At 32.4% G+C, this 12,195-nt stretch overlaps 1 protein-coding gene across 2 annotated transcripts; it reads left to right on the forward strand.

Moving 5' to 3' along the window:
* Window positions 1-5,073: 5,073 nt before the first annotated feature.
* Window positions 5,074-10,439, forward strand: LOC114193741 (indole-3-pyruvate monooxygenase YUCCA6). Of its 2 annotated transcripts, XM_028083657.1 has the most exons (4): window positions 5,074-6,288; window positions 7,618-7,866; window positions 8,850-8,972; window positions 9,830-10,439. In XM_028083657.1, the coding sequence occupies exons 1-4, from the start codon at window positions 5,572-5,574 to the stop codon at window positions 10,049-10,051; spliced, it is 1,311 nt and encodes a 436-aa protein (XP_027939458.1). In that variant the 5' UTR covers window positions 5,074-5,571; the 3' UTR covers window positions 10,052-10,439. The 2 variants fall into 2 exon arrangements, with proteins under 2 accessions (XP_027939458.1, XP_027939459.1); XM_028083658.1 differs by lacking the exons at window positions 8,850-8,972; window positions 9,830-10,439 and adding an exon at window positions 8,622-8,829.
* The last annotated feature ends 1,756 nt before the right edge of the window (window positions 10,440-12,195 follow it).

Raw genomic sequence — 12,195 nt, forward strand, 5'->3', positions numbered from 1 at the left:
TCACAATCACAACACATACCATTTAATTTTTAAAACACATAAGGACAGCTCCCCTAACCTGGTTTCCTTTGCTTAAAATTGAAGTGGTGAGTTCTTCTTGACCCAAAATGGCTCCCCTTAGTGCTCCCACAATTCAACTCCTTTGATTCACTCTAAACTCATGTTTCACTCAGAATTTGTGGTCTTAGTTTGCCTTAAAATATCATACAATTAGCATACAAAGGACTCAAACCTAACTTTCACACAACTAAGTACTCCCAACCATTTGAGCTAGTACTTTTCCACATCACAATAATTAACATTAAATGCCATAAAGACTTCTACTACCCGTATTTATTAAATAATTATTTATTTAATTATTTAAATTTCTTGGGTTTTACTCTACACAAGTGTCAAAATGACCTGGGTTTATTGAACCTGTTAGATGACTCAAGGCAACATGTTAGAATACAAGGACCAAACAACTCAAATAGTGCAAAGAGAAAAATATAGTATTAGATGACTACATTGACTAAACGAGTTAACCTAGACTAGCAAAGCACTAGACTTTTACATAAGAGTAGTGAAGTAAAAGAAAGCAAGTAGATGAGCAAAGAAGAGAAGCATTAGATGAGTCAACATGAGGTATTGGACGACTCAATGAAAAAGGCATGCAAAAGATACAAGAAGAGTAACTATGAGAAAAATCAATGCAATGTTAGATGAGTCAACGCTATAGCACACAAAGACACTAGACAAGCGTCTATATAACGAGTCAAGGTGAGATGTTAGACATGTCAATGCTAGCATACAAAGGCTTTAGATGAGTATCCATCAAATGAGTCAAATTCAACTCATCAAGCATAACATTGAAACACCTATTAGACGAGTACTTCCGTTAGACGACCTATTTAGAAGAATTACTAAATGAGTCAAAACTCAAAGCACTTAACGAGTATCATATTGATTAAGCAAATCAAGTTCAAATTGCATAAGAGAAATATATTCAATCACAAGGTGGTCAAGATCAATTGTAAATTGATCAAACAAATCTAAATGTTGAAATTGATGATCAAGATGATAAAAAGAAATATGTATCAAGTCTCAACATATTTTTTGATACTCTGATTAAAGATAGAATATGGAAAAAAAGATAAATGAAGATATTGGTAAAGATATTAGAAGAATATGTAGAACACTAATCAAATATCAAATTATTCAGATAAGGAAGTATTTCAAATTCCTCTCTGATTGATCATTCTAATTATTTTCATATTAATATATATTAATCACGGGATAGGAAAAGACTTTGCAGATTAAAGACTGCAAGAGAATCTAGATGATTGAAGCCATAACATTACAATGTTTGAAATTCAAATTGTTGAAAGGCTAAAAAGGAAATAGTTAATAATTCACATGAAGCAATACACTCTAATTAAATATCCAAAACTTCGAAATACCTTTTCATACTCTTCACTAAGGTGACATGCATTCATCCAACTTTGATCTATACTACGTTGGTAACAAACTCCATCATTCTCAGATTTCTAATTTTCAAAAGGTAGGTCCCTACCCATTAAGAAAAAAATATTTTTCATAATTCGTTAACACGTACATGAAGAAGTCTATCATCATAAAATTGATAAAATTTCAACAGCATTTCATATTGATCTCTGAAATACACGAAATGAAAGTGGTTATTCATGACCACAATCAAGTATGCATCTGGAGAACAACACAAAAAGGTAACCAAAATTCTATCAAATCTATGCATACGCTTACAACGTACACGCATTACCAAATTTTGAAAAATAATTTTTCCAAACTGTTCGATCAGACAATTCAATACTTAATACAAATGATTCAAATTGAAGCATTTGCACTAAATCTCAAACGAGAACTAAGGTTCATTCAATTTATCTATAAAATAATGAAGCATATAATAAATATGATATTATATAAACATTCAACATCTAAAATATCTATTGAAATATATAATATAAATTAAAAATATAATTTAATCAAATCACTAATAAATATAAAGTAAAAAATAGTTTATAGAAAAAATATTATTCAAACAAAGTCTTTCGACATTGAAAAAAAATAATGAGTCATGGAAAAATTAATACAATGGATCAACATGCAATCAACAAGACAAAACTTAGGAATACTAATGTCAATCAAAACTAATTTTCATATGTCAATAATCAACAGAAAAGACCTAACATTGACAGAAAACACAGAAAAGGGGCGCTTTAGGAGGTCACTTGTCACACACCATCGTGGATAGTGGTTGACGCAGCCGCTGCTCTTGGAAGGAGACCCATCGTTGCATCACCACTATAATTAGAGCAAACACTGTCTCCACTGTCGCCAATCATCATCCTCCGTAGCCTCTACGCAAATTGGAGGGTTTCAAGGTTTCAAAAAACGAAAATGGAGGCAAACAAAAATGGATGCACACGAAAACAGAATCAAACGAGAAATAAACCATTGAAATCGTGACACCGTCGTCCCTTTTGCGTACCACAAAAACTAGAAAAACTAAACCCTTTTGTGCAGTCGAAGCCACTAGAGAAGAATATCTAATATATAAAATTAAACATTTACGTTTGACATCCTAAGGTCAGATGTAAGTTTACGTCGAACAGGGTGCAATTAGACGTAAATTTAAATGTGACAAGGTGTAGTCAGACGTAAATTTATGTGCAGTCTTATGCAGTCAAACGTAAACTGCAATGTTTAATTCTAACCTCAAGACATCAAACGTAAATATTGATTACTTATTTACAAATTTGCCATCGATCATTAAATATCTATTTTTGTTAGTGATGACAAATAGTCTCATAATCTTCTAAACAACATTTTATTGAACCAATTCTTCACCATCATGTTTAGGATAATAGAATTAATTTGGACAAATCGAAAAGAATAACTACATGTATATCCATTTTAACCAACAAAACACTAAATAAATTCTCTTCTGTTTTGGAACAATATAAATATATCACTTATTTATATATATTAAAAAAGAAAAGATATATATCGAAAGAAAAATAAAAACAAATGTGTACGATGAAATAAAAAAACTCCTTATGTCTTTATTTATTACAATATTTTATATATTTTCTTTTTAAAAATTGTACCATCAATTATTCATTATTTTTATAATAAACCGATGCAGGTTTAGGATAATAATATTAATTTAAATAATTAAAAAGAAATGACTAGATAGAAAAATTAACTCAATTTCCTCTCCAATTAGTGTTATTTTATACGCTAAACACTTATTTTATAAGTTGCTTAATTAAGCTGCTCTCAGGCCCATGCTCATTATTACTCACACCTTAAAAGACATTTAAATACAATACATTTCAAGGGAGGAATATGATTGTTAGTGTTCCTGCGAAGAACAAATAAGAGATGTTAGATAGAGTATCACCTTACCTCAATCTGCAGTCTCTCTAGCAAGTTTTCTTCCGGTATGTATGTGTTGTCTGCTGGTGTCTCGGTTTTGATCGATTTGGACTCGGGAGGGATTACCTGCGGAAGAGACTCTGACGCTCAAGTCAGCTAAGAATTCTTAGAAAGTTAAATCTCGTTATTAGGGGATTAATGAATGCGTACCTTTAATTCGTGGGATCCATGTGTATTTATAGAATATTAATTATGTCTGGCCACGTAGTGGGCTGAGCTTTTGACTGGGCCAAGTCCAAGTCCCATAGTTTGGTTATTGAGGGCCCTACGATCCTGGTTGGTAGTGTGTTAGGTTTATCAAGTTCTCACTCCATTTGCTCAAGTTGGCGGCTTAGGTCGTTTACTATTGATTGTTCGCTATACATGATCATAGTTTGCGTCCTTAAGGGGCTATGTAGGCAGATCTCATGGTTGTAGCTAAGTTAGGCCGTCTAGGTGTAGTACACCAGTCCCCCAGCCTGTGTCGGTGCATCTATAGCGACAGAGGATGATAAGTGATGGCATGTTTTGTTGGGCCGACCAAGTGTAGTACAGTTAGATTAAAACTAAATATTATATGATTTTTTTTTTAAGAAAAAATATATCGTACCTGTTTTTTATTATGATATTCAAGTCGAATCACATTACATAAGGAACAACACTAAATTGTTGCCAAGTGACTTGGCTAAAGGTTTGCTTGTAGAATCATATCCAGAAAATTAAAAGTAATTCTAATATTACGATCCGTCATTAAAGAAGTTAATTTTCGCTTATCTTGTACCGGAGTCAACCACATCATACGTCGTCAGTACGTATGTGCAAGTGAAAGCAATCTATTCATACTAAAATTAAAACAAAATTTAAATGTAAAGAAAACCTAAATTCACAAATTAATTTTAACTAATTATCAATTTAAAAATCTAAAAGCAATTATAATCAACAAGTTTTTATTTGAGTGATATTATATTCCGTTTCTTTAAGTTTTTAAGTGGAAAAATATACAATTATAAAGTTTAACTCCTACTAAAAGTTGTCGCTCAAATCTGATGGAAAAAAAAAAAACATTTTTTACTAATAACATAATTCTCAAAGATCGAAAGTTTTACAAATGATCAAGGCAAACAAGATGTATATAAATATTATGAAATAATACTAAAGCCCATTTGATAAATAACCCACTAACGTGGATGTCATCTTGGAAACAATTCATGCTCCACCAGGTCCATGTTTAGCTCCTCCACATTGTCCAATGCCAATGATCACTACCAGCTCTTCTGCTAATTTTACCTCTTATGCATATTATTTTTCTAAACTAACTCAAGTCTTCAAACGAATAATTTTAAGTAATATCTCCCCCAAAATTTCAACCCCTAATCTTCCATAATATTGACAAACATAAATCAAATAACAATTTAATATATATATATATATATATATATATATATATATATATATATACGAATTCTCAGCTAAATACTAATCATAATGTGATGTCCCCACAGCTAGTGTTGTTTGTTCCTCATTTTACCACTTGCTTAATTGCTTTGGCTGATTTAAATTCTTGAACTAAGCAGAATAGGAATATATATATATATATATATATATATATATATATATATATATATATATATTCACACACATAAAAAGAGATATATCACCATCCTTCTCAGTCTCTCTCTGTGATGAATGCTGATATCCTTCTCACTCTCTCTCTGTGATGAATGCTGATTTTGCCCCGTAGTTGGTGCTCATCCTTCTGTTTAACCCTCTTCCATTGAACAATACAGACAACCAAACAAGAAAAACAGAAATTTTCTTCATTTTTTGTTCTCTCTTTTTGTTTTTCCATTTTGCACAATAGTGGATAAGACCCTTTCGGAATCCCCTCCAAAATTCAAGGAACTTGTTCACAATCCCAATCCTCCACAGCACCAAATCACATCCCAAATCCTGAAACAGCACAGAGCTTTCACTTTCAGTTGTGATTTTAGTTAACCTTGGCCCCCAGTTGTGTTGAAACATAGAATCAATCAACTTTGTCTTTGGGGTGGAGAGTCATGCACTAATCCCTCCAGGTCCCTGAGATGGATCTGTTTAAAGAATCCAGCTTGTTGCTGTTCTTCATTGCATTCTTGGATGGACTATTGGTTGAGAGAGTTAGAGGGGAAGCAAGCACATGATCCTTTATTGATAGAGAGAATGAAGAAGTCATCAGAAAGTAGTAGTTGTAGTAGAGAGAGATGTGTGTGGGTGCCAGGGGCAGTGATTGTGGGAGCAGGGCCTTCAGGGCTTGCAACAGCAGCATACCTGAAAGAGAAAGGAGTTCCAAGCCTAATCCTAGAGAGATCCAACTGCATAGCATCTTTGTGGCAACTAAAGACCTATGACAGGCTTCACCTTCACTTGCCAAAGCAGTTTTGTGAACTCCCCTTGATGGGGTTCCCTTGTGACTTCCCAACATACCCCACAAAGCAACAGTTCATACACTACTTGGAGACCTATGCTGAGAGGTTTGCCATTAGGCCACGCTTCAATGAGACCGTTAGGCATGCTGAATTTGATGCCACTCTTGGGTTTTGGAAGGTCAGGAGTTTTAACGAGAGGGAGGTGGCAACAGAATTTCTGTGTAGGTGGCTGATTGTGGCCACCGGTGAGAATGCAGAGGCAGTGCTGCCTCAGATTGAGGGAATGGGGGACTTTAGTGGGACCGTAAAGCACACGAGTCTTTACAAGAGTGGGGAAGAGTTTCGCGGGAAGACAGTGTTGGTCGTTGGGTGTGGGAATTCTGGGATGGAAGTGTGCTTGGATCTTTGCAACCATAATGCTACTCCTTCTCTTGTCGTCAGAGATACAGTAAGAACACACTTTCTCTCTTTTTCTCTTTCTTTCAAAAAACACGGTCAGCAAATTCTAGTTGTATTCAAGAAATAAACATTTAAAAACCAATCTAAATTTTGAGTTTTTTTTTCGTCAAAAGTGTGCACGTTTTGGAATCACTGATTTAACATGAATGCGTGGGAACAAGATATACCTGTTTTTGCTTCTCTGAGATTCTAGTTTTTTTTTTCGTGTCGTGGTATTTTGGACTATGGGTTGTCTGTTATGTAAAACCTGGGTGCGGGATGGGGTTGTTTTCATTTTAATTTTTGCCGCCTCATACAAGTATTTTGACTTTCATCTATGGAAAACATGGCATATATATACTGTTCAAAGTTCTTACATGATATTCCAAGTCCTATTCTGTTCATTCTGAAAAGAGAAAATAAAGAAAACGGGTGATGACACTGTGAGGCATAACATATATGCAAGTGAACTACACCACCTTCAAAGTTTGGCTTGTTCAAAAAAGACTATGTTAAAATATATTTCATTTTAGAGCTCCCCCTAAATATTATAAAAATGGTAAGATTTAACTTTAATTGGGATTCCCCCCACCTTTTTCCTTCCCATGATTTTCGTAGGAAAAGAGACTCTTTTTCCCATTACATATGTAGAGACCATAGCCTGCAAACAATGAAGGCCTACCAAGGGTTAAAGTTTTCCTCCCACATCGGCTTCTTTCTACCTTTTTCTTCCCTTTTTCTTCCACTCTTCTTTTCGTATTCAAGCTGTATCCATTCACTGCATACTCAAATTCTCATAATTCTTAGCTGTTATGATGGGGAAACACTGAGAAACTCTCACCACACGGTTCCTATTTTATTATATTATATAATATATGCATTTGTAGATTAAGCACTCTTAGGTTCAATTTTACACAGTGTGTATCAAAAACACCGTGTTATGAAAAATAAAACCTGTTCAATGATTTTAAAAAAAATTAGTTTTTAAATATTGGTTGGAAGATATCTTTAGTGAAAACCAAAATCAGGAAATAAAACTAATATAAAATCCAACGTTTGTTTGTTAATTTAATCTATTTATCCAGTATGTAAGACGAGACAAATTAACCCTAATATATGGATACTAACACCATAAACAGTCATTTGACATTTCTTTGTCAAGATGTAGATCAATGCTAATTGGGTGTCTGGAAAACATTATTCAAGAATTTATACCACTTTTTCACGCTGCATTTTGTTATTGGATTAGTGAAATACACTGAATTCATTTTTGAATTTATCCATATGATGGAGTTTAATTGTTTTTTTTTTTTTATGTTGTTTGTTTTTGGGTATGAAGGTACATATCTTACCACGAGAGATGCTGGGAAAATCAACTTTTGGGTTGTCCATGTGGTTGCTGAAGTGGCTTCCAATTCGGTTTGTGGATCGGTTTCTTCTCATAGTGTCATGGTTCATGCTTGGTGACACGGCCCGGTTCGGATTGGACCGGCCAAAAGTGGGTCCCCTTCAACTCAAAAACCTCTCCGGAAAGACACCAGTGCTTGATGTGGGTACCCTTGCCAAGATCAAAAGTGGACATATAAAGGTACTTCCCGTTTTATTAAATTAATTTTCAACTTTTCTTTTCTGGAACCCTTCAGTTTGTGTGCATCAATGTCAAGTGACAAAAATAAGAATTTGATGATCATTGGTTTAATTTGAAATAAATGTGTACGAGGTATTTTTGTTTATAAAAGAGTAGATGGATTTTTTCTTTCTTTTTTAAACATTTCTTTTACTTGAGTAGGCAAATCCTAAAGTTTTGGAGTCATAAAAATCTTCATTAGGTTGCTTTGTAATTTGGTCCTTCAAAATGACAGTAATTTGTTGTGTTATACAAAAGTTAATCCTTCGTGGATGAAGTTCTTTACAAATTGACATTGATCTCGATGGGAGAAATTTATGAATAGCACGTCCTTTTAAAGGAGTAAATTGCATATTAACATCTTTTTATCATCACTGTTCATCCTTCTGCAAATCGATCGCTTAAAAGCATAACTTTGTAACATTTTTTGTAATTAATTTATGAATAATTCATAAATGCATACTTTTAAAACCTAGAACAAAATTAACTTTAATTTTCTCTTCTTAGTGCAAGTTCACCCCTTAAAGAAAGTACGATGTTAATTTCTAAAACAAGTTTGCGTAATTACCTTCTGAATAGTTTAATCAATTACAAAGACCAACTTTAAGTATTAAAATGGTTTTCCTGAAGCACAACAGTAGCATTTACTAGCCATAATCTTTTTATTTAATTGTGAATTTTCAATTAAATGACTCGTATTTACATGTTTTTTTCAGCGTTGGTTTTGTATTGGCAACATCTTCCATTGTTGTGCGGTTTCAGTCAAATCACAGGGCTTTATAATATGTGAAATGTTACAAAAGCTAATGGACAAAAGAATTATCATTATTATTTGAATGATGTTGTTGGGGAGCGTAATTATTTTCATTAGATTGTTGTTTGTTTTGTTTGAACACTGCATGCAGTACTACTACTACTACAACACAATATATTGCCTGCTGCAGGTGCGACCAGGCATCAAGCGGTTAAAACGTTATACAGTTGAATTTGTTGATGGAAGGACAGAGAATTTTGATGCCATCATATTGGCAACTGGTTACAAAAGTAATGTGCCCTATTGGCTCAAGGTATATTAACATTATGCGTCCATATATAAAACTCCTTTTCCTTTTCTTTTCTTTCAATCATTTAAAACCTAAATAAACCAAAATCATATCTCTTTGTTCTATGATGCTCATTTTCATAATTTAAAATGAAAATTACTGTCTTTTAATATCTAATTCTAGTGTAATATACAATTTTTACTCACTTTAACCTAAAATTTTACAAAATCGTAATATGTTTTTTAAGGATTAAAGTCAGCATATATAACTTCTTTTTCAATTTTTTTACTTTCAAATATTAATACAGAGATTTTACATTTTCAGTAGACTAAAATGACACTTCATCCTATTTTAAAACACTTATTTCTAATCCTGCTTCGTTTAGTGAGTTGTTTTACAGATATTTACATACAGAAAATAAAATATTTATGTACTTAATTTCTATGGAAGATTATTTATTTGTTTAGTTTTTCTCAAACGAAAGTACATCAATTATTTTAAGTTAGAGAAAAAAGTAAATGCTTTCTATGTTTTTTTTGTTCTCTTAGCAGAAAAAAAAAATCCCAACATATAAATAATAATTAATTATCAACGTATTTATTTATGACTTTTACGATTATGAAGATTGAAATTTCCATATATTAAATATTTATATTTACGAAATCTTACAACTAACAATTGATTATGTTTTAAAAGTAGTTGATTGATGAAAAGTTGTTCGGTTTTCAAGTATTTAAAAATTTGGCAAATAGTTGTATTTAACGAAAGTAAACGGTTGTGAATGAGGAAAGCACAGGAGAATAAAGAGTCTCTATATGAGAAGTGTGAAAGTGATATAAAGGGGAGAAAAAACTAATGTAATTGGAATGGCGTATGTGCAGGAAGGGGATATGTTCTCTAAGAAAGATGGGTTCCCTACGAAGCCATTTCCAAATGGATGGAAAGGTGAGAATGGACTGTATGCAGTTGGTTTCACCAAACGTGGCCTTCTTGGTACATCAATGGATGCCAAGAGAATAGCTGAAGACATCGAAAGATGTTGGAAAGCAAAGCATAGCACCACTTTTTCCCTCTCACTTAATGTGCCACAATCAAATTCATGATGGGTTTGGGCTTAATTTCATGTTTTTGTTTTTTTTGCCAAATTATTAGAGGTTATAGAGAAGATGATATTGAAGTTTGAGTATTGAGATGGGGGAATTTTGTGGTGGCATCACATATTCTAGCTAGTAGAATCAAGAGTGGTGCTCCTCCAATCCATATGCAGGAAAGTGGACCAAGTAAGAAAGGAAAATTGGTGGGAACATTTGTCCCGTTCACATCTTAATTTTCATGGATTCACTTGTCAACAACATATGTGGCATTCAGAATCTGCGATGAGATGATAAATGAAGTTGAAGAGGGCTCTGGATTTCCTCTAATGTCAAGATGAAGAGGGGTGGGTGGGGATAGTGGAAATTTTTTCAAACTTGGTCCTCTTTACATTTTATACACTGCAATTTTTTTTAAATTAAATATATTTTTAGATTCTGAAGTTAGACGTTAAATTGAAATTTATTTATATTTGAAATTTTGATATATTTTAATTCTGAAACTGTTTTTTTAATCTAATTATGTTTTTTTTTACGTGTCAAACATGTTTTTCATTAGATATTAGAATAAAAATGTGTCAAATAATATAAATAAGTTAAATATTACAACGAAGAAAAAATTATCTGGACAGGTGTTTGATATGTGATTATGGTTTAACATATATTCCGTTGTTTCATTTTTATTTTTTAAATATAGAATAGAGTATGACATTGTGATGCTTTTTTGGTGCCCCTTTGAGACCTGAATGCTTGGTCAGTTCAGGTATTATTTTTTCCCATATTTTATGTAAACTTTAAAAATAAACAGAATAGTTAGGAAAGGAAATGTTTCTTGGTGATGGAGTGCTACAACTGTGGTAGATCATGTTCCTTGTTACTACCTTCCATGCAATTTCGTTATGCAAATGATTCTGGTCCCATGTGGGGGGAGTTAGGAGTTAGGCCTACCATTTCGCTTTTCCATGGAAACTAATTTAAGAACGTAAATTTCAAAACTGCCAAATTTGCAGGGAATTACAGTCGAATAGTTCTTTTCATTTATTACTATTTCCTTTACACACCAACTTCATTAAATTAAGTGTTCACAAGGTTTACATGAATTCTCTCAAAATTATTAATTCATGGGAAAAAAGTATTTAATTTCCTTTAAATTTGTCTACTTTTTTATATATAATTTGACTATTAAATTTATCTTTTCCAATTAATAAATAAGACAATTATACTATGACTCTCATTTTCTTATTTTCATTCTTTACTTCTTAATGTGGTTTAGTGTGAGTCATTAATTAATGTATCACTATCCTTTTCTTTGAAAAAATCAATATTGCACATTAAATCACATCAAGGAGTAAAAGATAAGAGTCAACAAATAGGATTCAAAGTATAATTTTCCTAACAAATATTTTAAACTTTAACCGTGCAAAATAATCCTTACAATTTTATCATTTTACTTTTTAATTATTACTTAAGATTTTAAAAGTAATTCCATATATTAAATTTGGGTATAATGATAACACAGAAACAGATTTAAAAACCTACCATAAATTTCATTTATTCATCACAAAATATAAAAATTTAAGTTTAATTATGCTTTAAATTCCTAACAAATTTGAGAACTTTTAATTAAGTCGTTGATAATTTTTTGTGATCTAGTACTTAATAAATTTCCTTTTGTCAATTGAGTCCTCGCTTCTAACTTTGTCCTTTAACGGGGTGATGTGACTCTTAAGTAGTTGATGTTGATAAGTGTGATAATTACTTATTATTTACACTTTTTAGAATCTCTTAATTATCTTTTATTCATGTATTTTTTGTGTTAATCCCATGAAAAAATTTAGGATTTTGTTATTTTATTCAAAAACAGGTTTACTTTGATGTTTGTGGACTTTTGTAGAAAAGAATGGAAGATTGGAGAAAAATCACTAGTAACTGTCTGGAGTCACTCGCCCAACTAGCTAGACGTGCTCGCCCAGCGACCAAGACTCACTAGCCCAACGAGGAAGGCTTGTTAGCCCAGCGAGTTTCATATTTTCGTTAAACATTAAAAGTGTCGAGACTCAAACAGAAAGGCAGTTTTGGTAGGAGGAACACTATTGGAACTCAAGACGAAGGCAGAGACACTTTTGAGCTTAAAGGATTCATCTTTCTTCATTCAC

Source organism: Vigna unguiculata, chromosome 8, assembly GCF_004118075.2.
Source record: "Vigna unguiculata cultivar IT97K-499-35 chromosome 8, ASM411807v1, whole genome shotgun sequence".
In the NCBI taxonomy this organism is placed as follows: Eukaryota; Viridiplantae; Streptophyta; class Magnoliopsida; order Fabales; family Fabaceae; genus Vigna; species Vigna unguiculata.